Below are 26,398 nucleotides of genomic sequence, written 5' to 3'. Positions count from 1 at the left end.
AAAGAAGATATACAGATTGCCAGCAAACACATGAAAGGATGCTCAACATCACTAATCGTTAGAGAAATGCAAATCAAAACCACAATGAGGTATCACCTCACACCAGTCAGAATGGCCATCATCAAAAAATCTATAAACAATAAATGCTGGAGAAGGTGTGGAGAAAAGGGAACCCTCTTGCACTGTTGGTGGGAATGTAAATTGATACAGCCACTATGGAGAACAGTATGGAGGTTCCTTAAAAAACTAAAAATAGAACTACCATACAACCCAGCAATCCCACTACTGGGCATATACCCTGAGAAAACCATAATTCAAAAAGAGACATGTACCACAATGTTCATTGCAGCTCTATTTACAATAGCCAGGACATGGAAGCAACCTGAGTGTCCATCGAGAGATGAATGGATAAAGAAGATGTGGCACATATATACAATGGAATATTACTCAGCCATAAAAAGAAACGAAATTGAGTTATTTGTTGTGAGGTGGACGGACATAGAGTCTGTCATATAGAGTGAAGTAAGCCAGAAGGAGAAAAACAAATACCGTATACTAACACATATATATAGACTCTAAAAAAAAAAAAAAGGTTCTGAAGAACTTAGGGGCAGGACAAGAATAAAGATGCAGATGTAGGGAATGGACCTGAGGACACGGGGAGGGAGAAGGGTAAGCTGGGACGAAGTGAGAGAGTGGCATGGACTTATATACAGTACCAAATGTAAAATAGATAGCTAGGGGGAAGCAGCCGCATAGCACAGGGAGATCAGCTCGGTGCTTTGTGACCACCTAGCGGGGTGGGATAGGGAGGGCGGGAGGGAGACGCAAGAGGGAGGAGATATGGGGATATATGTTTATGTATAGCTGATTCACTTTGTTACACAGCAGAAACTAACACACCACTGTAAAGCAATTATACTCCAATAAAGCTGTTAAAAAAAAAAAAAACTACTGCCAGTTAACATCTCTGTAGAAGAGGCCCCACAGACGATGAGCAAGCCATTGATGGTTTGTGAGCAAAGGGGGGAGTGGGATGAAGAGGAGAGACACCTATTACGCATTTCTTTACTCTAGGTCTGGTGCTGGGATGTCTGTCTCTTAGCTCCTATAAGACTCCTAGCAACCTGTGGATACGGCAGCTCTTACTGTTCCCAGTAATCCGAACAGATGAGCAAATGTAGGGTCAGAGAAGAGATACCAGCCCAGGTCCCCCAGATTGAATGCAGCAGAGCAGAGGGCCTCTAACTCTGAATCCCAAGCTTTGCCCCCTGACCTCCCTTACCCTACTCCTCAGTTTCAGCCTCTGAGTTAGATCCCCCCCACTCACAAGGCCACACACTAAAGGAATACAAATAGGCAAGGACCCATTTCCTTATGAGAAATTGTGCAGCTCAATCTATGGCTCTATAAATCACAGGAACGACACCTAATTTCCCCTGTCAGGATAAAGTTTGCTTTTCAAGCCATTCTCGCCTGAATGATGAGAGCCCGACAAAACAGCTTGTTAATGTGGGCGACAGGGGGAAGACGTTTAGGGGCAGCCAAACCCCTTCTTGCCACACTTACCTCTGCTAATGAAAAAATATTAGAGAAATAAATACACAACCCACTGAGACGTTCCTACACAGGGCTCTGTCAGCTGTCTGTTTCCCAAGATGTACAGAGACAGGATGATACGGTTATATGATCCTCAGGCAAGGAGCTATTTTTCTTGTCAGTTCACTCCATATTTTAGCTCCCATCCATCTCATGTAGAGGATGAAGTGCTGGGTTTTAAAGCATTAAAAATAACAGGGAGCATTTTTGAGCAAACCTGTATGTCACACACAGTGCTCAGTGTTTGACATGAGGAGGCATTTCATTTGCACAGCAATGCCATGATTCGGGTACCTCTATCACTCCCATTACACAGAAGATGAGACTGAGGCCCCAGGGAGTCTGGGTTCCTTGCCTGTGTCACATAGCCAATATTTGGCAGAGCAAAATTCAAACTTAAATGTGTCAAATTCCAAAGCCTAAATGTTTTACCACTGTGAGCTAATTTAATCCTCATAATAAGCCCGTATATTAGGTTGCATTGTCTCCATGCAATCTTTGAAAAAGTTGAAACTTTAAAAAGATTTGGGGACTTCCCTGGTGGTCCAATGTTTAAGACTCCGTGCTCCCTATGCAGGGGGCCTGGGTTCGATCCCTGGTCGGGGAACTAAAACCCGCATGCATGTCGCAACTAAAGATCCCCGCACACCGCAATGAAGATCCCACAGGCTGAAACTAAGATCCAGTGCAGCCAAATTAATTAATTAATTGGCCTCGTGTGATCAGGTGACTTGCACAAGGTCACAAACCTAGGGTGACTCAGATTCAAACACATCACCTCCTGCCACCGTGCTTTTTATACCCTATTTTCCAGCTATGCTTTCTCACCTCTCACCTCTTACATGCTATTTTCTCTCCTTGGAACACTCTTCCCCCATTTAATAATTTCCCCCACTGACCAGTCCATCAGCTCTCAGCTTGGAGACCACCTCTTGCAGTCCCTGGTCCCTGGGATAGACCCCTTCCTTTGTAACACATCTCTTCCCACCTTCCCCTATCACAAAACTTATTTTCCTGTGTTGTATTTTATTGTCTGTGTCATTGCTTGTCTGTCTCTCCTCTTAGACTGTTCAAATTGAGGTTGGAGCCCTGTCTACTTTGTTTACCATTTAATCCTTAGTGCCTGACAGAGTAGGGGCCCAGTAATTGATTAATCAATTGGTCTGTCATAAGTTAATTAATGTTAAGAACCCTAATCCTGTCACATCTCTGTCCCTTTGCCTCCTGTTGGCCTTAGCTTGGAAGATTTCTCCTTTGCCTGGGGCCTCAGGATAATCCTGGGCTCTTAACCTCTGCCACGCTCCTACCGGATGCTCACTTTACTCCTGAGATCAGCCCAGGAGATCTAAGAGCCAAAGTTCTTGACCCAAAAACCTTCCACACCCTCCCGTAAAATATGGAAGGGCTTTTGAGCTTTTTGTACAAAGCATCCCAAAGATCAGAAGGAATAAGTGAAAAATTACTTTGAAGACTCTTTCTTAAGTATTTATGCAAATTACACTCTGCAATAGACTTTGATGGAGTTTTTCCCAAAGTGTTTCTCATAGTATGATTCCTGGCCCTCTTGCCTCATTAATGGCCTGAAACACTTATTAGAAATTCAGATTCCCAGGTCAAACTCAGACCCACTGAATCGGAATCTTGGGAGAGGTGCTACAGAACCCATGATTGAATACACTCCCAAGTGATTCTTAGGTATTATTAAGTTCAAGAATCTCTGATCTCTTTATCCTGTGGCTTTAGATATATCCTGGCATATCACAGTGTACCCCCCCTGAGTCAGGGTACTTCAGTTTGAGAATAAAAACTGACAGGATTTTTAATAGATACCCTTCAGGTTATCAGATACAAGGGATGGTTTGGTGTGCATATCTGAACTAAATAAAAATAACCCTGTTGCTTTGGCCAAGAGTAGTGGGACCAAAACTGGCCCAAATTGGAACAATCACATGTTTTCCCTGGGAATTTAGATTCAAATGTTCATTGGTCTCTCTGAGTGCTTGAACTGGTATGAGATGCAAGGTTAGATTTGGCTAGGCTGGGCTTGTCATGTTGAGCCACATGGATGGAAAGCAGAAAAGGTGGGAGGCGGGGGAGGAAGGAAAGAGAAAGAGAAAGAGAAAGAGAAAGAGAAAGAGAGAGAGAGAGAGGGAGAGAGAGGGAGAGAGAGAGAGAGACCAATCAATTGCAGAGGGAAACAGAATGTCAGGCTCCAGGATTACTGCTGACAGTGGCTTCCTGGACGCTGGTAGCTCAGCTGCGCTCTCTGTCCTTGAGTTACATGAGAAATCACTGTATCATTATAATAATTTCTCCATTTTTTGCTTAGACTGTTTCAGTGGGTTTCTCTTTTTACCAATAAAAGAGCTATGACTGAGACAAGTATAAAGATTCTGTTTCCTAGCCTGGCACACAGGGCCCTTCACACAGTGATGCCACACAATCTCCTTAGCTCATCTCCCACGACTATAGTCTTCCTTGGTCCTACATACCATCTACGTTAAACCACCCGCCATGGACCAGATAGGCGACACACTTTGATGCCACTGTGTCTTTGCACATGGTTTCCCTCAGCTTATAATGCCTTTACTCCATTCTACCTTTGATCAAACCATACTCATTATTTAAGACCCACTACAACTGCAATCTTCTCTGGAAACTCTTTTCTGATTTCCCAACAGAACTGAAGGCCTCCACTGCACCTTGGACAACACATCTGTTAGTGAACTGCAATATTTTATAGAACTATTTACTTGCGTATCTGTCCTCTCCACTGAACTTTGAGTTCTTTGCCTTATTTTATCAGAAGCTCCTGCACAAGGCCTGACCCAAAGAAGGTACTCCATAAATGTCTGTTGTATGAGTAAGTGTTGCATGAATGAGTGGTAAATTCTGAGGATTAGAAGACTGAGAGCTCTTTGGATGTCTAATCTATGTTATCCTAGTAGACTTGCTCAGTCATCAGGGCAACAGATTGTGCTTACATTGTTCCAAACTGTCTCCAGACCATTTGTCCTGCCTGTCACTGAGCTGATAGCAATTGTGAAAGTGATGAATGAGCAATAGGAAACATCAGTTATAACTCCAGGGAGAAGACACAGCCATATCAGTAGCCTCATACATCTAACCGTGAGTCATCTTCCCAACGCATCTTGCCCTGTGACCTTGAACAGCCAAGGGCTTCTCAGTCCTGTACAAATCCAAGTTCTTCAGAGGATGGCTCCTCCTCTCAGCCTGTCTCCTACAAGGCATTGCTCCTGGCCTGCTCAGTCCTGGAGGGGGAAACCTGGATGGAACTCACACACTTTTCCTAAGGGAAGCCTTTAGCCAAGGATCCCAGCCCCACCCAATAGACAAGACCTGTCTTCTAAGGCCTGCTGTCCTTTGACAGATAGTAACTCCTCTCCCCTGTGGTGAGAACAGCTGGAGATGAGAGGCAGGTGGGAAGGTTTCAAGTGGAGGATTTGTCCAAGATTGTGGAGCTTATGTTGCTAAATGCTAGCTTAAGCTAGTGGTGAGTTCCTGAGTAAAGGACTGCAAAATTTCCCTTCTGTGGCCACTGGTGACCTCATTTTTCCAGTACACCCATTTTCCCTTAGGAGGCATCTGAGGGAGGTAGTCTCTCCAGCTGGTGGGGCTTCCATGGTTGGGCCTGTGGGTAGGGGCAGGGAAAGAAAGGTCGGAGGAGAGGAGGGGACATGCTGTCTAGACCCATACTGAGTTTATCTTTGCCTTTGAGAAGGTGCCTTGGAAATTTGGCTAAAAAATTATGGAAAGGGAGATTTTTACCAGGTTCATTGTAGCCATATTTCCATGCTGATAAGTTGGACTCTGAGAAGTCTTGATCCCTTAATCTAGCAAAGGACGTTACATATGCTGGAGGGATGGCAGAGCATGGAGGTTAAGAATACGATCCTTGGAACCAAACCCCTGGGTTCAAGTGTTAGTGTCATCAAAGAGCAAACTTGATAGAAGTGACTTCAGTTCTCTATGCTTCATTCCCACATGTGTAAAATGAGGATGTATTAATACCTACCTCAATAAAGAAGGCATAAGAATAATTTATAAAGTGCCTAAAATAATGCCAGAACCACATATGTGTTCACACATATACATATATTTGATAATTAAAGAGTACTGACGAAGCTTTTAAACTTGGATATTCTCTAAATGGAAGCAAGATAGTTATTATGAATTATTATTGTTTATTATGAATGTAGTAAAGCTATTTACAATTACTTACAGGCAACAGTGATTCTAGGCACATCTATGCTCAGAATTATTTTTATTCTTTTTAACATTTTTACAATGGGGAAAAATATGTCATTAGAACCAACTATCAGGGACGGTAAGATTACCTTTGCTTTGGGGAAGCATGCCTTTCCTAGTCTCTGTGAACTGACTACCCTTTCAGTTTTTTAATCGGCTGATGCCTGAAGGTAAGGCAATTACAATTATTGTACACCTACTTTGTGCTGGATGCTTTAATCAGAAGCAATAGCAGAAGCAGAAGAGAGAAGGAGGAAAAGAAAGAGAAAGAGGAGAGAGATGAAGAAGACAAAGGTAGAGGAAAGAAGCTGCAACTAATACTGATTGAGTTTCTAATCATTCTAGGCATTGATAAGTGCTCTGCATATATAATCTTACGCAACCTAACAACAACTCTGTGAGTTAAATACTGTTACCATCCTCACTGAGATTCTGAGTATTTAACTTGTAGCTCCAGAATATCTGGTAAAGTAAGAATGTAAGCCTAGGTCTATCTGATTCTTATACTGCCCTTCTTTACATCTGTCATCTGATATAATACCCAGAAGCAACCTAGGCAGCGAGTCTTCTTATCATCCCCATCTGACAGATAAGAAAATGAAGTTCAGGTAGGCTAAGTCACCTGTTCACTACAGGTAAGCAGGTAACATCCAACAGGTAAGCAGATTTGGAATTCAAATCTAGATCTGACTGACTCCAAAACTTGGGCCCTTTCAATAACAACTCACTAAAGCACCTAAAATTTCAAAATCTCACTAATAAGTCTGTTTACTTTGAATGTAACTAATGTAACTCCCTGAAAAGAAAAAAAATTAGTAAATAAAGCTATCTATCTATCTATCTATCTATAAGTATAGAGCTATACCAATATACCTACCTTAGACATATATCTAAATTCCTATTTTCTCCCATTCCATTCAAAATGGGATCCGCACATTCAAGAAACAACTATGGGAGAAGCACCATAGAGGGATGGACAGAGTCTCACTAACGTATGATCCCCCACCCCCAAGCAGCTACCATGCTTCCACTTCCTGGCATTCCCTCTGAGTTTTTGAAGGGAAGCAATAATTTCTGGAAAGGATTCAGGTTGGGCAAACTAAAGTCGAAGGAGCCAAGCCCAAGCTCTTTTAAGAATGGATTGGGCTTCCCTGGTGGCGCAGTGGTTGAGAGTCTGCCTGCCAATGCAGGGGACGCGGGTTCTCGCCCTGGTCTGGGAGGATCCCATATGCCGCGGAGCAACTGGGCCCGTGAGCCACAACTACTGAGCCTGCGCGTCTGGAACCTGTGTCCCGCAACAAGAGAGGCCGCGACGGTGAAAGGCCCGCACACTGCAATGAAGAGTGGCCCCGCTTGCTGCAACTAGAGAAAGCCCTCGCACAGAAACGAAGACCCAACACAGCCATAAATAAATAAATAAATAAATAAATGCTGGCTTAACTCCTGGAGTTTCATTAAAAAAAAAAAAAAAGAATGGATTGATGCTTCTAAAAAAGAGTTGAGAAGAGGGTGTTGGCTTGAGTAAACAGGTCCTTGTTGAGTTTTAAGACAAGAACTTCAAGCAGATGGTGTAACCAAAGTCAGCTTCTAAAGGGCTGAGAAGTGACCAAGAGGTAAGAATGGAGCAAGATGTTTCATCATCAAGGAAAGGTGAGGAAAAAGATAGTGACAGGAGGTGACTCTAGATTCCAAGAAAAGCTACTTGATGATGGAATAGCTTGTCCATGTCCAAGAGTAGAGGAAGGACCAATGATGAGGTAGTCTCTATAGATTACGTGTTGAGACCACAGGCTATGGGACCACACAGACACAGGTTTAAATTCTGGTTCCATAACTACTGGCTTGTGACACCGATACGAGATTTTCCCTCTGAGCTCCCGTTTCCTTTAGCGAGCCAAAAATTATGTTTTGAATACTATGAGCATGACAGTAAAGATAGAAGCTATTGTGACCCAGGGCAGATCCAAAAGTCTGGAAGCAAGAAACTTGGATTCTACCCTAATTCTGCAGGCAAGTAAAGCAGTCTCTGTGTATTCTAACTTCTTTCTTCATAAAGCATACATCAAGAAGGACATAGGCATACTGAGTTCTTTCAGAGGCTAATACTCAGAATGGCTGGGATAAGACTGAGTCTGAGATAAGAAACAGACTCGTGATGAAAAACAATTGCAGGAACCGGGGATGATTACCAGAAGAAAAGTCCAACGGAGACCAAAGATGTCATCAAACACCTGAAAGGCTGTCACTTAGAACTAGGAGAGAGGACAAACTTTTATTGAGCTGCTTCTATAAGCCAAACATTGCTGCTAAGCACCTTACGTGGATTATTTCAGTTAATCTGCAAAACAATTCTATAAGGTAGACATTATTAATCCCATTTTACTCATGAGAAAAAAAAGAAGCTTAAAAACTTAAGTACTGTGCCCAAAGGCGCAAAGAAATTTTGTAGCAAAGCTGGTATTCGAATCCTCATCTCTCTGACTCCAAAACATATGTTCTGTCTGGTAAGTCAATAGGTAAGTCCATCTCAGTACAGTGTTGATGGATGGAACTGGAAACAACAAAGACAGGGCATGTACAGGAAAATAATTTGACTCAATATAAAGAAAGATATTCTAGTAGTGAGAAAACAGGATGCTTAGGGATCACTGAGCAAGCTGTTCCCAGAAGTATCCAACACAGGCTCCTGCAGGGTATGGGTGAAAAGAATCAAGCAACAGACTAGGGCTGGACTAGATGCCTGGAGAATCTCTTCCATTCTGAGTTTGTCTTCTCTTTCTCTCTCATACACACTGTTTTGATCATAAAATATAATAATGAAATGTGGGAGAGATGAAGGAGGGACAAGGGGAAGAACAGGAAGGGAGGAGAAGTAAGACAAGTAAGAGCTTGTCTATACTCAGCACTTGCTATGTACCAGGCACAAGGCTAAGCAGGTTAGATGCCCATCTCATTTCATACAATAACCTCAGAAGTTAGGTATTATTATTATTATTAATCCCACATCACATCTGAGGGAACTAAGGCTCAGAATCCCTTGCCAAAAGTTACACAGCAGAAAGGGAACAGCCAGGACTTGATGACAGGTTTGACTGGCATCAAAGACAAAACTGTTCTTTTAGATCACTTTGGTCTACAAGTCTATTAATACTGGCTGTGGTGGACTGCCAAAAAAATCAAGCCTGGTCGAGCCTCTAGACCTAACTACCAACTTACAAGAAGTACAGGGGTAGAGGAACATGCTAAATAATACCATGGGGCTGCAATGAGCAAAATCCCCTGGGAACTATACCCAGTTTTCTTGATAAAATATCGCAAGGAATAAGAAGAGTTGGAGGAAGAAACCTATAGATTAAAGGAGACTTAATTATCAGCCAATCATAATGTTTGAATCTTATTTAGATCCCAATCTGAACAAACAAACTAGTACCAAAAATGTAAGACAGGGCTTCCCTGGTGGCACAGTGGTTGAGAATCTGCTTGCCAATGCAGGGGACACGGGTTCGAGCCCTGGTCTGGGAAGATCCCACATGCCGCGGAGCGACTAGGCCCGTGAGCCACAATTGCTGAGCCTGCGCGTCTGGAGCCTGTGCTCCGCAACAAGAGAGGCCGCGATAGTGAGAGGCCCGCGCACCGCGATGAAGAGTGGCCCCCGCTTGCCGCAACTAGAGAAAGCCCTCGCACAGAAACGAAGACCCAACACAGCCAAAAATAAATAAATAAATAAATAAATAAATAAAATTTTAAAATAAATAAAATAAAATAAGACAATCTAGTAAACATGAACAATGACTAGATATTTGATGGTGTAGAGGAATTGTTAGTTTGGAAAGCAAGGCAATGATATTGATATTTTTTGAGTCCTTATATTTTAGAAATACGAACTTTAACATTTACATATCAAATTATATAGTGTTTGAGGTGACAGAGCCGGTGATGCAGGCTTGCAGTAAGTTGATTATTATTGAAACTAGAAGATGATACGTACATGGAGGTTCATTATACTAGTCACTTTAGCTTTGTACATGCTATACTTTTCTGAACTAAATTGGTTTGGAGTTAGGTAGCAGAAAATCCAGGAATATGACAATGCTCCCCCAAGTGGGAAAATTTGGAGATGAATCTAAAAAAGAAAAGAAACATGTCGTTCAAGAAGAAGCTAATTACTTGAGGGTTTCTCCTCTTCTCGGGACTTAAATTTATGGTCTGGGACACTTCTGCTCAGAAACTCAAGGAATGACATGACTCTGTCGACCAGAGAAGGCTCTGCACAGATTTACCGACTGTGTAATGGTACAAACTCATGCTGCTTTCAACTGCATCTGCCTGGTGAATTGGGAGGCACATCTGGAATGACTTTTTTTTTTCTCCTAAGATTAGAGAGAAATAGTCAGAGTTGAATTGTTGGTGAATTCTCTCTGCGCCCTTAGCATCACTGCTGACTGAAGTTGCCTAATGACCCAAGAAGAGCCCCCTGTGAACAGGGATAAGCTCCAACAGGGATGGGGCCTGCAGCTTGCTCTGTTCCTGGAAACCCAGCACTACCCTGGCTGCTTTGCATGACACACACCCAGATAAATGATGGTTGTATGATGGATGAGTGCTTGTGGGACAGCTGGAAAAGGGATTCCAGCCCCAGCTCTGACATTTGGTAGCCCTGTGTGGCTTCAGAGGGTGGTACCCACTCTTTGTGAGCCTCAGTTTCCTAATCTGTAAAGTGAAAATAAACACTGCTACCTTCATAGGACTATTGAAAGAATTAAGGGAATTAGTGTATGTGAAAGCACCATGCAAGCATGCCGATGCAAGTTGGTCATTCATTTTTCACACGTTCGTTTAGTTATTCTCATTAAAAATTATATATTTATTGAACTTCTACTATGAGTCAGACACTGTAGTAGAAGCGATTGGTGCAATGCTGAACAAAAGTTTGTCCAGACCCTGGTCTTATGGAGTTTACCTCTTAATGTACAGGAAAATATTTTGACTCAATATCAGAATGGATATTCCAGAAGTGAGGGAAACAGGATGCTTAGGGGTCACTGAGCAAGCTGTTACTGGGAATGTTCAAACACAGGCTCTGTAACATTTGTGAGGTGTGGCAGAAAGGAATCAAGAAGTAGACCAGGGTTGGACTAGATGCCTTCATTCCTGAGTTTATCTGCTCTTCCCTCTGCATTGGCAATGTTGTCATGATAAAACAAAATAATAAAATGTGGAGGAGGAGTAGATACAGACATTAATCAAACGATTAGAAAACATACATAAAAGTATAATTAGCAATTACGATAACTGCTATGAAAGAGAGATAAAAAGCCTCAAGAAAGTAAACAAATAAACAAACAGGGGGATCTTATCAAATCTAGAAGCCTCAGCAATCTGGTGGATGAATAGCAGTCAAGTCAGTGGAAAGAAGAAAGGAGGGGGAGGGTAAAACAAATTCCAAGTAGAGGGAACAGCATGTACCAAGGCTCTTTGGCATCACAAAGCACAGTTCCAGAAAAGTGGAAGATCAGGAGTCTTAAGAAGTTAGAAAGGCAGCCCCTTGTAGGCCACGGTAAGCACCTTGGTCTGGATCCCGAAAGCAGCTGGAGGCCAGTTAAGGGTTTTCATTGGAAAAGTGATGTGAGCAAGTTTTAACTTTGAAAATATCACTCTGGTCACCAGGAAGAAAATGAGTGAGAGGAGGTGAGGGTCATTGTTAGCCGGTTAGGAAGCTACTGCAACAGTTCAGACAAGCCTTGGACCAAAATGGGTAAAAGTGGACATATTTGAGAAATTCCTAAGAAGAAAAGTCTACAGGGTTTGTTAATGAGCTATAGTTTGGGGGGGGGTGGTGGTGGGGAGCGAGCGCGGTAGGAAGGACAAAGAGTTATCAAGGATGTCTCGCTGGTTTCCAGACTACAAGAACTGAGATGGAAATCAAAAGGTGCCTCTCAAAAGAAAGGCAAAGTCATTTATGGCAAATGTGGTGTCTGCACGGGTTACAAATGAGGAGAAGCTACTGTATTTCCACTGGGTGGAGGGAGCCAGCCCTGGAATGAATGTGGGTGAATCAGTGTAGACAGCAGAGGTAGTCTATTCTTTCAAATATTTTGGCCACTGAGTAAAAGAAATGAAGACACAGTGGCAGGAGAAGGTAATATTAGGCAATGATAGTGTCTTTAGTAGACATTAGACTTCCATTTTTTTACACTTTATTAAAAAGTTGAAGGGAAGTAGCTAAGAGAGAGACTACAGCAAAATGAGAAAAAGCAGAACTGCTCAGGTCACACCCTGGCTCCACCAGTTCTTATTTATAGGATCTTGGGACAAGTGATCTAACTTTTCTGTGCCTCAATTTTTCCCAAGGGGAAAAGAAAGATAATAATAGTGCCCATCGTGTGGGGTTGATCAGAGAGTTCAGTGAAGCAAGTACATAAAGTGTTTGAGCTGAGCTCCTGGCACAATTGAAGTCCTCAGTAAGTGGTTGTTCTTAAAAGTACCAGGAAAAGACATTCTGTGATTCTCTTTTTTATTACATTTGCTAACTGAATTCAATGTCCCATGGGGGAAAAAAAAAGCTCTACACTCTGACACGCAAAAATGCTTGCATTCGCTAAGTCTGTTTGTCTTGCATATCTTACTGAATCTGGTAGTTTTCTGGTCTCATGAAATAGCTATGTTTTCCAGTTTTGCAAGCAGACAAGCCAAGCATTAAGTTCCTCTTTTGTAATTGACCATGAGCGTGTTGAGTAATATGTGGATTATATCCCCCTCTTTTCTTTGATCTTCCCTCTTGCCAAGAACTGCCTGACAGCCTGGTTCCTGGCCAGTTCACCTCCTTCTCATAATGCACCGATGGAGAGGAAGTGGCCCACAATAGCAGAGATTTACTCCAGATTATAAGTACTTGACTTTCTTAATCCCTAAGCAAGGAATTCCCTGAAGGAATATCAGAATGAGAAAGACGTATGAACCATGGTTTTGAGTAGTGGTTCTCAAGCTCAGTGTGCATCAGAATCACCTGGGAAGCCTGTGAAAATAAAAATTCTCAGCCTCGCTCCTCTAGAGGAACAGAATCAGTAGGAGGAAGCCAGGAATCTGCATTTTTTAAATAACACTTCCCCCCTTCTCAACCTAAGTGATCCTGATTGACTTTGTGACATTCTGAGATCCAAGTCTCCACACTCCACTACACACTCCTGACCTCTTATTCTGCTTTACTTCCCCTCCCCTTTGCCTTTTAATATCCTATACTTTTCACTATTTTTATTGTTTACTTTATGTCTCCCACATACACTCCAGTAGAAATTAAGTCCCCAGTTGGTTGAAATATATCCCTGTTTTGCTCCCTGATGTATTCCGAAAGCCCAGAACAGTGCCTAGCCCGTGGGAGACCCTTAATAAATATTTGTTAAAATTATTTGAATTGAGTCCCCACCCTCCCAGACATCCCATACATGGACTTCTGCAGTGGACACCCCAACTAACTGGTCCTCTTATCTTAGTGTTCGACAACGTTTGGGTCAAAAACATTTAGAAAATTTGCTGATGCCATGTATCTTTTCCCCCAGAAGAAAAATGCAATAATATATAATTCTGCATAAATTTTCTGGCGATGGAGATCCAACAACCCTTCAAAATCAATGATCTGTGGACCTGAAATTAATAACCCTTGACATAAAACCAGCCCTGGTCCCTACAATTCGCCTGTCCACTGTTGATGATGTAGTTATTATCCAAACATTCACATCTGGTTATGGCTTTCCCTTGACCCCCAATCTTCAAGAGCTCCCTATTGTTCAACATGGTACTCCAATCCCTCAGCACAACGTTCAAAGTTTCTGCGACCCAGTTCTCTGCACATCACTTCTCATTTTATCTCTCTCAAATTTTTCACACCTGTAGTAAGAATGATTGACTAAACATACATTTTGGACACAGACTTCCTGGGTCAGAGTCACTAGCTGTGTAATGTTAGATGAATTATGTACCTAAGTCCTCAGATTTTTTTTTTTTTTTTTTTTTTTAGTTTGTGAAATGGGCATCATAATGCAAAGGTGCCAGGGGATAGGGTGAGAGAACACATACGAATACACATAAGGCACTTTAAAAATGCCAGGCATATAGTTGGCACTCAATGCTTGTTGGGTTTTAGTCTTCTCTTCTAAATGTTTGTCACACAGCATTTGACATAACTTTCTTTCCTCTTCTTTTCCAATATACCTTAGTCTAAACCAAGGTTTGTCAAATTTGTTTTCAGAGGACTACAGTAAATATTCTTGGCTGTGCGTGTCCTACTGTCTTCTGGGGCAACTGCTCAACTGAGCTGTCATGGCAGGAAAGCAGACATAGAGATGTGTAGACAGATGAGTGTGGCGGTGTTTCACAAACTTTATTTATAAAAACAGATGGCAGGCTGGATGTCACCCGTGGGCCAGAGTTTTCCAACTCAGGCCTAGGTTAGCTTCAGAATCTCACAGACTTGGGTTCAAGCTTCTCTGAGCCTCAGTTTCCTCATCTATTAAATAGGGATGATAATAATATTCCCCTCAGAAGTTCTTGGATGATTGAATGAGATAAAGCACAGAAAGCCCTTGGCAGTTTTTGGCATATAATGTACATCTGGTACCTAGGATTATCTTCGTCGTCAACAGAGTAGTCTCAAGCTATATCCACCATCTGTCCACATCCACCTTCCCTGCTGCAAGAACCTGTTCCAGATTTACTGCCCCCCGACCAGAGTTTCTTTCTCCCTCTTTTCTAACACTGTTGGAATGTCTATTGTATTGTTTGAAAATAAGTCATGAATTAATGTAACATGTGTAAGCAATTAGTTACTTATGTGGCTCTTCTGCCTCATCTCCTAGACTGTGAGGTCCTTGAAGGTACAATGTGTCGTGTCTCCCTCTGTATTATCTTCCCTCACACAGTATCTACACACACCCAATGAGAGGTCGTGGTGGTGATGCTGCTGCAGCAGTGGTGATGGTGGTTATGATAAGGGTAGTGGTCACAGTGGTGGGCATGGCTGTGGTGGCAATAATGGGGTGGGGGGATGATCTTGGCTGTTAATTTCTTTTCAAAGAGCAGTCATTTGGAATTCTCTTCTCAGTTTGAGCCAAGAAGTGTAAATTGAGCAAACAAATCTTTCTGGCAGAGGGAAAGGATCTGCTAGAATATTAGAAAACCACAACAAGACCAAAATTACACATGGTTCTTCCTAGGGCAGCATGGAAAGAAAAAAAATATATCACATTATTGGAATTCAGGGGACCCGAGCAATAGGAAAAAAAAAAAAAAAAAAAAAAAAGCATCCAGATCTACAGAGTATTTTATAGTCTTCAAAACACCAGCAAACAGTCTCTTAATTTTTCTACATGAGAGCCCTATGCGGAAAGTTACCACCATTTCGCAGATGAGGATACTGAGTCTGAGAGAGACAAAAGACATCTCCAAGGTCAGAAGCCATGGCTGACTACTTCAAATTCAGACTTGGCTGTATGCCCTACAGCAAGTCATTCCTGTCTCCAGGTCTCAGTTTTACTATTTGTAAAATACAGAGGGTATGATGTTAATATCCATCTCTACTCATAAATGCTTTGTCATTGGGATGGAGTATAAGATATGCGAATCTTTCTCTTCCCAATATTAACTTAAGGAGTAAAATTGGTAATATCTTTGGATGGAAAATAAATTGCAGGTCACAAGGTGCCTCATCCAACATCAAAATATTTCCCTGATTTTCAGGGCAGAACCTAGATCTGACCCTAAATTTGTCAAAAAGGACTGTGGGATAAAGTTAGCCCATACTTTTTGTCATACAGATAAGGAAACAGAGACCAAGACAGTAGAAGCATCCATGCCCAATGCCATATAACAATCAAGGACAGAACCTGGTACAGATTCCAGGTGTCCCAGTTCTTCCAAAGAAAACTCCCAACCCCAAAATGGATAGGGGTAGATACTGTAATGTCTACTTTATAAATGAGTAAAATGAAAGGTCACCCAGACGATCAACGGGAGAGATGGGACTCAAATCCAGCTCAATCTGGCTCTTCACCATGACACAATTTTTTCTCCTGCATTTGGAGCCTCTCCTTATTCACCCAAAGGCTAAGTTAATAACCACACACAGTCTTGTACATTTAAGCACTAGTTGTGCTTAGCTAAGCTCTGTGGCTTTGGGCTGTGTAAGGGTCATTTAACAGGTGGAGGGAGAAGATTAATGCATTAATCAAATTCTCCATCATTAAGACTTTTTTCCTGCTTTGCTTATTCAGAACCACAGCACAAAGTGTAATGAAAGGCTCCTTTCCAGCTGAGGCAGAAGGCATCATCCTTTCCCATGCATTCAAGGAGATGGACCCAAGGATATCCCAACCACCAAAGGAGCTAGTGTCCAATGGTCCCCAAGGCTATGAAGAGCACACCCTGGCCCTTGCCCAGAATCAGAGGCCTGAACAGTCCCACAAACCTTAGGCAAGTCACACCCCCTCTCTGATACTTCCTGACCATGCCATATAGTGGGACTCAGCAGTTGACTTAGCATCTCAAATAACTCAAGGAGACAGGTGTTCTCACAGAGAAGAATGGTTCCATTCTGCTTTGGAAGGTCTACAGAAAGAAATCCTTTTACTCATGTGTAATTCCACCTATGGTATCCTTTCCTATAAAGTACAAGTTCCAGTAATATTTATAAAGTGAGAAAAATGCTCCTGAAATCCTTCCGTTTGTGACCTGCCCTTTTAGGTTAATCTCTTGCATACAAAATGCAGACCCTACTCTGAACGTCATGTCCTTAGCACTTTGGGCATCTGCAAAGTTATCGAGTACTACCTAGAAGAGGAGATACCAAAGGAAGCACAGAAAAAGGAAGGAATCAGTTTAGACAAACGTCATTTTTATCATTATCATAGGAAACATAAGCCCATTACATGCTACATGCCAGGTACTATACATTCATTATCATCTGATCCCCATGAAGTAGGGATCACAAGAGTCCATTTTATAGACATAAAAACTGAGGTTTGGAGAGGTCATTCAGCAACACTCCACAGGAGTAGGGGATTGAGGCAGGATCCCAACTCAACCTGAGTGGAGCACAGATCTTGCACTATCTGATTCCACTTTGGCAAAGTCTCTTGTAGGAAACTCAGAAAGAAACTCACCCAACCTCTCTGCTTTTTCAGGTAGGAAAAGAGAGGCCCAGGGAGGAAAAAGGACTTGCCCCAGCCTCACTATGACTCAGTGTCTCAGATTCCAGGCCAAGGCCCTTTTATGTTTTATCCATGTGGTCCCTGCCTCTGACTGCAAAGAAACGCAGAGATGGAGAAGCCTTGGGAGAAGTGATGGGGGTTTGGGGAAGAGGCAGAGGAACAAATGATGGCCAAGATGAAAGTGGCTGCTTTCTCATCACACCAGCCTCTCTCAGGGGCCACGCTCCCCTCCTCCAGGATCGTTTCCAGACCTGCACTGGGCCTGTCCTACCCACTCCTACCACAGCCTAGCTCCTTTGAAAAGGCCTAATGCACAGCAGCCCCTAGGCTGCTGTGAAACTCTAAACAGGCCTGTCTTTGGGGGCTGGGGAGAGAGAGAAGAAACTAGTCAAGCAGCTCTAACATTCCTTTGCAGGTATAACTTAGAGGAGAGGAGCTTGGAGCTGAGAAGACAGCGCCTACCTGTCTGCTCTAATGCCTCTATGCTCCCCACTATCAGGGGCCAAACTCCTCACCACCAGAGCCTTCAGAGCTCTGCCTAGCCTGGCCACCGCCTCTCCTCGGCATTGCCCATGGAGCTCCCCATCCCGGCCTCAGGGAAATGGGCCACGTTTGCACATCCTTCAGGTCTCTGCAGGAGCTAGGCCTTCGACCTGGAATGCTCTCAGGCTCCTCCTCTCCCCCAAATCCAGTCCTCCACTTTCACTTTAGGCACCCGACCCCCAAGAACTAATTCCAACGTCATTTCCCTAAAGAAGCCTTCCTTGATCCCACAAATCCCTCGGTCACCCGATTTTAACCCAAAGGCCTGGACTTCTCTTGGTACTCAGCACAGTTTGTTCTCACTTATTTGGTGGGAGTGTTTCGATAATATCTGTCTTCTCCACAAGTCTGTAAACTCCACGAAGATAAAGACCATGCCCATTTGTGTCCATTTGTCCCACTCTTCACTTCTTGGGGCGTGACACCGAACATGGCAAGTAGTAGGTGCTCAAAAATACTGAATTAACGAAGGAAGGACTCGTGCTTCAAAAGCAGCAGATGCCACATAAGGAGAACAGTGACATCTAGTGACCGCTTTCACATTCCTGGGCTTCTCTGAGAGAACGTGAATCAGCCTCAGGAAGACCCATTTCCAGAACTGATGATGCTGAGGGAAGCTGGCATAGCATCTGGACATGGGGAACCTGACTCCTAAGCAAAGAGGAAAGGAACCAGAGCTCGCCTTGCCACCACACGTGCCAAGAACACATCATAAAAGTCCTGTGACTTGGGGCTTCCCAGTGGTTAAGAACCCGCCTGCCAGTACAGGGAACACGGGTTCGAGCCCTGGTCCAGAAAGATCCCACATGCCACAGAGCAACTAAGCCCGTGCACCACAACTACTGAGCCTGCGCTCTAGAGCCCGTGAGCCACAACTACTGAGCCCACATGCCTAGAGCCCGTGCTCCACAACAAGAGAAGCCACTGCGATGAGAAGCCCGCACGGTGCAACAGAGAGTAGCCTCCACTGGCTGCAACTAGAGAAAGCCCGCGCACAGCAACAAAGACCAAATGCAGCCAAAAATAAAAAATAAAAATAAATTACAAAAAAAAAGTCCTGTGACTTAGCTAGTATCGAACCACCTCAAAGATGAGGAGAGTGTGGCCCAGAAAGAGCCGTAAATAGGGATATTCATAGCTTCTCTCACCAAACCCTGGAGAGCTACCGACGTGCTGCTTTTTTTTGTCTGCACTGACAAGGCACTGGTCAGACAACCCTTGGTATTTACTGGAAGCTTCAATAGCCTCCTCAGGGGTCTCCCTGCTGCCACTCTTACGATTCCACAGTTGACTCTCACCCTGAAACCAGAGGTTTGGAGATGTATACACGTTTGGCTCTCTTGGCTTTTCTGTTGTTGGTCTGGGGACCTCTGATGCAGAGTTAGATGGTTTGAGATGCACGGCTCGTGACTCAAGCTCATTGCTGCACCATGCATGGTTAGGCTTTATGTGTTCATCCAGTTAGTGTTAGCTGGTTAGCTACTTTTAGCACTTTCATAAAGCCCCACAAATCCAGCACCCAAACATCAGCTAGAAACTTGACTACCATCATGTAACTAATGCTCCCTCGTGCCATTACCCTGCCTCGCTTGACTCAAGATTACCATCATCCTAAATCCTACGTTCATCATTTCCTTGATTCCTTTTTTAAACTCTCTATTGCATCTGTATTTATTTTTAAAAGGCAGTGTATTTGATATGCGTGTATGTGTGTGTGTGTCTGTTTTAAAATAGAGGGAAGGGTATCATGCTATATAAACTGTATCTTTGGGATTTCTTGTCTTCATTTAACATTATGTTCATCAATCTCATATTAAGTGTCACTATACTTCATTCATCTTGGCTGTAGTACAGTGTTCCACTGTATGCATATTCGACACCTTATTTAAATGCTCTCCCATTGATGGTCATTTGGGTTGTTTCCAGAGGGCTCTTTCTGCCACACAAATCTAATCCTATCAGCTTCCTGCTAACCATGTATCTTCAGCATGTCACTGCCCTCCAGATAGTGTCCAAACTCCAGGACCTAGCTTATAGTATCCTAAATAATCAGGTGCTTTCTGTCCCCTCTGGCCTCATATCTGCTCTCCCTCCATCTCTTGGTCTTACTCATGGGAAATTTCTATAGGTCTTTGTACAGACCATGTTCTTTTCTGCCTCAGGTCTTCTGATGATACTCTCCTCACTTCCTTATTCTCATCCCTGATCTGTCCTCTATGAAGCCTTAGCTGACCACTCACCATGCACTGGCACTTACTCAGCCCAGGAGGATGCTTTGGGAGGGGCACGTAATCCATGGCATCCTACTGGACTTGGTCAGTGGTCTACCAGATTACCTTCTTTGGAGGCCCAGGGTTGTCCAGAAGTTGTTGCAGAGGGAAGAGTGGGGACCAAGTAGAGATGCTTTATCTGCCTTCTTCCTTACTGAAGGAGTGGCATCACTACTCCTAGTTTTATGGACTGGGGCTCCTGAACATTACATTTCGAATAAATGTTCCACGAACACAAGTGTGCAGACCAGTGAACTAAATCATTCATACAGTCCTCTCAAGCCCTGACATGCTATAATTGAAAGTCAGAGAGATAGAAAGAGGAAAAAGAGGAGATATAATTTCATGATTAAGCATGTAGGCTCTGGAGCAGACCAGCATGGAGCAAATCACTCAACATCTTACATTTCCTCACTTGTAAAGTGGGCATGAGAAAAGGATGAACCATATGGAATTGCCATTTTTATAAATTAAAAAATGGTCAAATGTCAGAAATTCCATATGAATCAACTCAATATTTATAACTAAATCATAGATCTGGAGGGTAAATTAAATGAGATAACCCAAGTATAGTACAGAGGCAGAGGCTGCTAGGTTTTCACCAAACCCATAGCTTCTTCACCCAGGCGAACAGATAGAATGCATTTCCCTGTCTTCATCTGCAGACAGGTGTGCCCAGTGGCTGAATTCTAGCTTAGCAGAATAGGAGCTGAAAGGATAATTTGCCATTTTCAGGCGTGGCCCGTTTAAACTTCTCATGTGCAATCTTCCATGTTCTTTCTTCTTCCACAGCAGCCGTGGAAGCATCAGATTCATGGAGCACGAGATGGAACAGGCTGGGACCCTGAACTACTTCTCAGAGTAAAGCCACCCATCAATCAAAAACTTCTATTTAGGACTCTGCACAAACAAGAAATAACCTCAATTGTACTAAGCCATTGAGATTTGAGAATTTGTCAGTTACAGCAGCTAGTGTTACCAAGTTATATACGTGCTTACAACATGGTAAGGGATCAATAAATGCTAGCCCTCACCATGCTGTTGATGACGATGATGACAATCCCGATGGACAAAGGGCCCACAAGGGCAGGAGGTAGGAGGGTTGGTTCTTAGATTTGACTTAGTGGCTGTGTCAGGGGACCTCACCTCTTTGGTGCCATTGTCCTGGATGAGAGTGTAAAGTGGTACCACGTGGTTGATTTCCAGGAGCACCGGTGTGGGGCTCAGCTGCTCCTTGCCCGGTCGGCGGCAAAGGTGGCAGGTAGATGGACAGCGGCCTTTCTCCTCACAGCGGATCTCCACACCTGAGATGAGCTGGTCGTCAGACAGCATCTGGGCCGTCAGCAGTCCTGAGAGGTAGGTGATGAAGGGCATGGACTTGAGCTCCTTCTTGCTGCCCAACTCCGTGGTCTCTGGAGAAAGAGATATAAGTTCAGTATTGTTCAGTACTGTTCAAAAGGTCGGACTCTTGAACCCATTACGATGTGCTAAGGAGGTAGTCATCCACTGGAAAGGGAAAAAAGATGATAGAGTGGTTCCTTCATGATGCTTTGGAAAGAGCACTGACCTGAGGGCTCAGAGACAAGAATGGTGTCTTGTTATACCATTTATATTAAATAACCCTTTGCTTTCTCTGGGCCTCACTTTCTTTATATTTAAAGTCAGTAGGTTGGACTAGAGGATTCTTCAAGGACCTTTGTAAGAGGTAAATATTCAAGCATATTTTTCCCAATAAGAAATTTTTTTGTTTACTGCTAATTTGTATAAATTCTACCTTTTTTTCAAAAACTTGTTCCAGTCCTATATTTTTCATGCAGTTCCATGTAATGGGTGAGAGACAAGCTTTGGAGTCAAGTCAATTTCAGTTTAAATCTCATTTCTGCTGGATAATAGCTCTGCTGCCTTGGGAAAGTCTTTGAATGTCCAAGAGCCTACAGTGATTAATTCTACAATGTGTGGTTAACAATAACAACTGAAACAGTTATGACTGGTAAATGAGATAGAAGGAGATGGACCTGTCTGGAAAAGGCATTATTTCCCCTTTCTTTCCATGCTCATCTGTTCCCTCATTCAAATTTCTTTTCCTCAGTGTGCTGTCATGTGCATGAATGATGCATGCCCCATTCTGTGCTGTCCTTCTTTATCCCTACAAGTGGCATTTCACACCTCTGTGCCTTTGCTCACCCTGCCCTATGTTTCCCCTCTGCCTCTCCAAATCTTTACCACCCATGAGCGCTCCATTCCAATGTGACCCTCTTCAGGAAGTCTTTCCTCCTTTCCCCAGCCCTTCTTCTCTGATAAGTATTTCTGTTTGTAAGACCCTATCTTGTTAAGCTCATTTTCTGTTGACCTCTCCAACCATAAAATCAGTTCAGGGAGACCAGGGGCCGTGTCTCCCACTCCTGTCCCCCCAGTATTCAGTGCCTAGCATGGTGCTAGGGATATACTTGAGACTTGTATCAAGAGAGAGATTATATAACTGTGAATGGTTAGAACAACATTTATGATCTAGTCTAGAGGCTCCAAAATTCATCTGAGGAATTCTAGGGATCCCAACAGCCATCTCAGCAGCTGCTTGAAGAAGGCAAGAGGGAGACTGAGCAGGCAGGACTCTAAACCTGCATCTCAGCTTCAAATAGAGTTGTTCCACTTGTATCTCTTTTATAGACTGGCCTTCGGTGTAAGATTTCATAAGAAGAAAGGGCTCAAAGCTTGAAAAAGTGATTTGTACAACTCAGAGGGTTCCATTTACATCACGGATGATGTAAATGGTGTCCTCAAAGTTGTGCAATGTACAGGCTGAGTGGCAAAACAAGGTGGTCCTGTACTAAGGGACAAAACTTGGTCCAGATGGCAGTTTCTTCCAAGCCTGGTGAAATCAGGGCAAGCTCCTGCCTCAGTGGAAAACAGGGGCCCTGGGCACCGAGACCTGGGAGAAAGAAGGTTGTCTCCTGCTTTTGCTCTCGGCTTGCAGTGACATGCAGCTGATCTGGAAATAGGCTTGCCAATTAGAAATACAAATAAACGCAGTCTTCATTCATTACTCTCTGGGCCCTCGGGCTTGGGATCTGGGCTCCACCTTTTCTGTCTGGCTGTCAGCAAATACTTATGAGCACAAGATCAAAGGCTCTGGGGGAAGAAGACAAGGCAAATTCCAGCTAACCAATCTTTCAGAGGGATTAAAGAAGGGTAGTTACTAAGATAAACAAAACAAAGCTGTGAAGAAGGCATCTCAGCAGCTGGGGAGACAGAGACAGTCTTATATACAGACATGTCAAAAGAAGATGATGATGATGATGATGACTTTTGGAAGTTCAGGACAGAGGGATAAATTTTGGAGAAGGGGGACTTCCAACTTGGGAGAGAATAACTCTTCAGGGGAGAAGGTCAGGGAAAGTCAGAGCTGCGAGGACATTAGGGAGCAGTTAGCCCACACTGTGACCCAGAGTTCACTAAACTATGGTCTGTGGGTCAAATCCAGCCCTCTGCATGTTTTTGTAAATAAAGTTTTATTGGAACACAGTCCCTCATTTGTTTATATATTGTGTATGGCTAAAATGCCAGAGTTGAGTAGTTGCAACAAAGACTCTATGGCCCACAAAGCCTAAAATATTTACCATATGACCCTTTACAGAAAAGGTTTGGAAACCTCTGCTCTATAGCCCTTGCTATAGATGGGGAAACTGAGTTTCAGAGAGAGGTTACACAGGAATGTGGCAGTATGATGGATTAGTTAAAGGAAAAACTTTGGAATCAATAGACCATCAATACACTTGGATTATTAACCTCCAAGGAGAAAAAATAGAGTGGGGCACCTTTTCTCCATAAAATATCTTTTGAAAACTATTGAAAAAGCATACCTTTGAAAAGTCTAATCTGGTAAAACCCTCCCATTTAAAATGAGAGGAAACTGTGTCCCAAAGAAGGAAATTGACTTTCCAAGGTCACATGATGAGTTAGTGATCCTTTTAGCACATGACCTCAGCAGTCTGTTAACCAATTCATCACTTAAACTAAACTATTCTTGTTATCTCATTTTTTAGAACACAGATGCCCCATCCCTCATAGCACCTTGCCATAATTTAATTGGGAAAAATATGTAACATGGTGCTGGGAGTAAGAATTCCCTTGATCAAACAGACATTCATAGACATTGGGTTAAAGATCTATCTGTTTAACAACAAAATGAGCCATTGATCTTTGTTGGTCTGCTTTTGTCCAATAAATCCTTTTTTTTTTTTTTTTAACAATCTATCATTTCAAAAAAATGGGGTTAAAAGCCCATAGTCCAGGCTGAAAACTGAATTCTAGTAGCAGTACAGAATTCAAGCTGAATTTAAGGGCTTGTTTTGCAAAAGGAGGGCACTTGGGTATCATCTGGTCCAAACCCACGGCTTAACAAGTGAGGAACCTGAGACCTAAATGGAAAAAGGGATTTACCTCTAAGTCCCAGGCATTTATTAACAACGATCCTTTTCATAAAGATTGTGTCATACCTAAGTTATGATCTGGAGGAGAGTTACAGCAGGGAAGACCATTAGCCATTCCATTAATTATTCCTCTGTAGATACTACAATTGCGAAAGCTAATTGCTTCTGAACCAACTTCACTCTGTGGCTAAAGTCATCTTTTCAAAAGGCAAACTCTATATTCTCCTCCTGCTTAAAACTCTTCCATGGCACTTCACTGCTCTTAGGATGAAGACCAAAATCCTTACCATGGCACATAGGTAATATGCGATCTAGACCACCTGTCTGCCTCTCCAGTCTGATCTGTCATCCTGTTCCTCCCGATTCTCCTACTTTCAGCTACACTGGCCTTTATGTTTCTTGGCTACACCCTGTCCTTTCTCTCTCAGTCTTGGCACGTGCTCTTCTCTCTGCACAGAACGCTTTCCCCATCCCACCCTCTGGCCCTGCCTTCTCCTGGCTCTCACTCCCACTGACCCTTCATATCTTAGTTCAGGGGCCAGGTCCTCAGAAATGCCTTCCCTGAACTCCATCCCCATGCCTCCAATCTCTATTAGGGTTTCGTACTAAAGATCCTCACAGCATCCTGTTCTATGTATCACCTGTTAATGTCTCCAGACTATAAGATCCATGAGGGCAGAGACAGTGTTAGTTCTGTCGATTGCCATCCACTTTACGTATTACCTGGAACACAGTAGGCTTTCAATAAGATTTTCAATAATATATTTGAATACATGTATATTTATATACCCTGATCACTGTGCCATCTCATCAAAGCATTGATGAGTCTAAGAGCGAAGATTTGTGAATTTCAGGATTGACAATTAATTGATGGCTTGTAATCAAGTGGTAAGCTCTTCTCAAAGTAAAATTAGCTCTCTCAGTTGAAAGGTTGACAGATGAATAGCTGATCAATTTGCCAGTTGCTCTGACCTCCTCTAGGTTCTCATAGGCCCTTGCCATTGAGGGGATGGGAGAGTTTAGTTAAAACAGGCTGTCCTTAACAGGCCAAGGATAAAGAACATTTTTGAAGAGACTTATCCTCTGTTCACATTTCCCATCCCTCTGAACAATGCTTCCAAAATAGGATCATGTCTGGTTTCAAGCCCAATTCAGTTCCAATGACACTACAACCCATTCATTTGAGAACCTGCCAACTGAACTCTCTTTTTTCTCCTCCCAAATTCCTGCTGGGTATTATTTTGTTGCCACCAGAAAGAAAAAAAAAAAAAAGCCTCAGTTGAAGTGACAACTCCTTGTTGGGAGGGCAGCCAGGGCTTTTCGGCAGGAGGTGATGGCACCGCTTGCCCTCATCCAGAAAACAAAACAAAGGCATCAGACTAAGGGCTTCTGGGAGAGCCAAAGCTGCGTGAATGTTTGTTCAATATTCGGCAACAGTGCAGGGCGCTGCGTCCCGAGTCAGACAGGCTTGCTTTGGCAATAGGTTTGCACTTGAAGCATTTAAAGGCTCCACAGGGACCAGAGGGGCTCAAATTAGAAACGCTAAGGATGGGGGCGGGGGGAAGAGGGTGAGACTTTTATATCATAAAGAATGGCCTTTATTACAGCAATGGCCTCCCAGGAATTGCTGAAATGGGATCATTTCTTAGGCGGAGTTACTGTCTCCTCTTGGAGGAAAGCAATTGCTCTGAAGCCTGACTCAAGGACCCACAGAAATATCCTTAACGAAGGGAAAGTAGCCAGCTGAAATGGCATCGGCAAGGACTGAACTTCTGCGCTATGCAATCTGAACTTCTCAGCCTGACAGTCAAACTCCAGCATCAACAGCGTGCCCTTTATAAATAATAGTGCCATCCTGAAAGACTACTTGTAGGGATTAAATAAGGTGCCCGGCAAAGGTTTAGCACTCAATCGATACTAGTTGTTATCGGTGGTGTTGTTGTGATTGTTTTAATTATTGCTGTGCTGTTGTTGTAACAAGATGTTAAAACTGAAATTTCTATTGAGACACCAAGACAGAATAGAATTGAAATCCCAGAGCCAGGCCCCTATACGCAGAATTTACAAAGGAGATGAATCCTGACTA

General features: G+C 43.1%; 1 protein-coding gene across 5 annotated transcripts in view; it reads right to left on the bottom strand.

Moving 5' to 3' along the window:
* Positions 1-26,398, bottom strand: part of ASTN2 (astrotactin 2) — a 909,948-nt gene that overhangs the window by 166,324 nt on the left and 717,226 nt on the right. For all 5 annotated transcript variants that reach the window (XM_061200030.1, XM_061200026.1, XM_061200028.1 and 2 more), the window contains exon 17: positions 21,029-21,294. In XM_061200030.1, the coding sequence (XP_061056013.1) occupies positions 21,029-21,294 (266 nt within the window). The remainder of the gene's footprint in view (positions 1-21,028; positions 21,295-26,398) is intronic.

The sequence above is a fragment of the Eubalaena glacialis genome, chromosome 9 (assembly GCF_028564815.1).
Source record: "Eubalaena glacialis isolate mEubGla1 chromosome 9, mEubGla1.1.hap2.+ XY, whole genome shotgun sequence".
Taxonomy (NCBI): domain Eukaryota; kingdom Metazoa; phylum Chordata; class Mammalia; order Artiodactyla; family Balaenidae; genus Eubalaena; species Eubalaena glacialis.
This window is presented reverse-complemented; position numbering and strand designations above follow the sequence as displayed.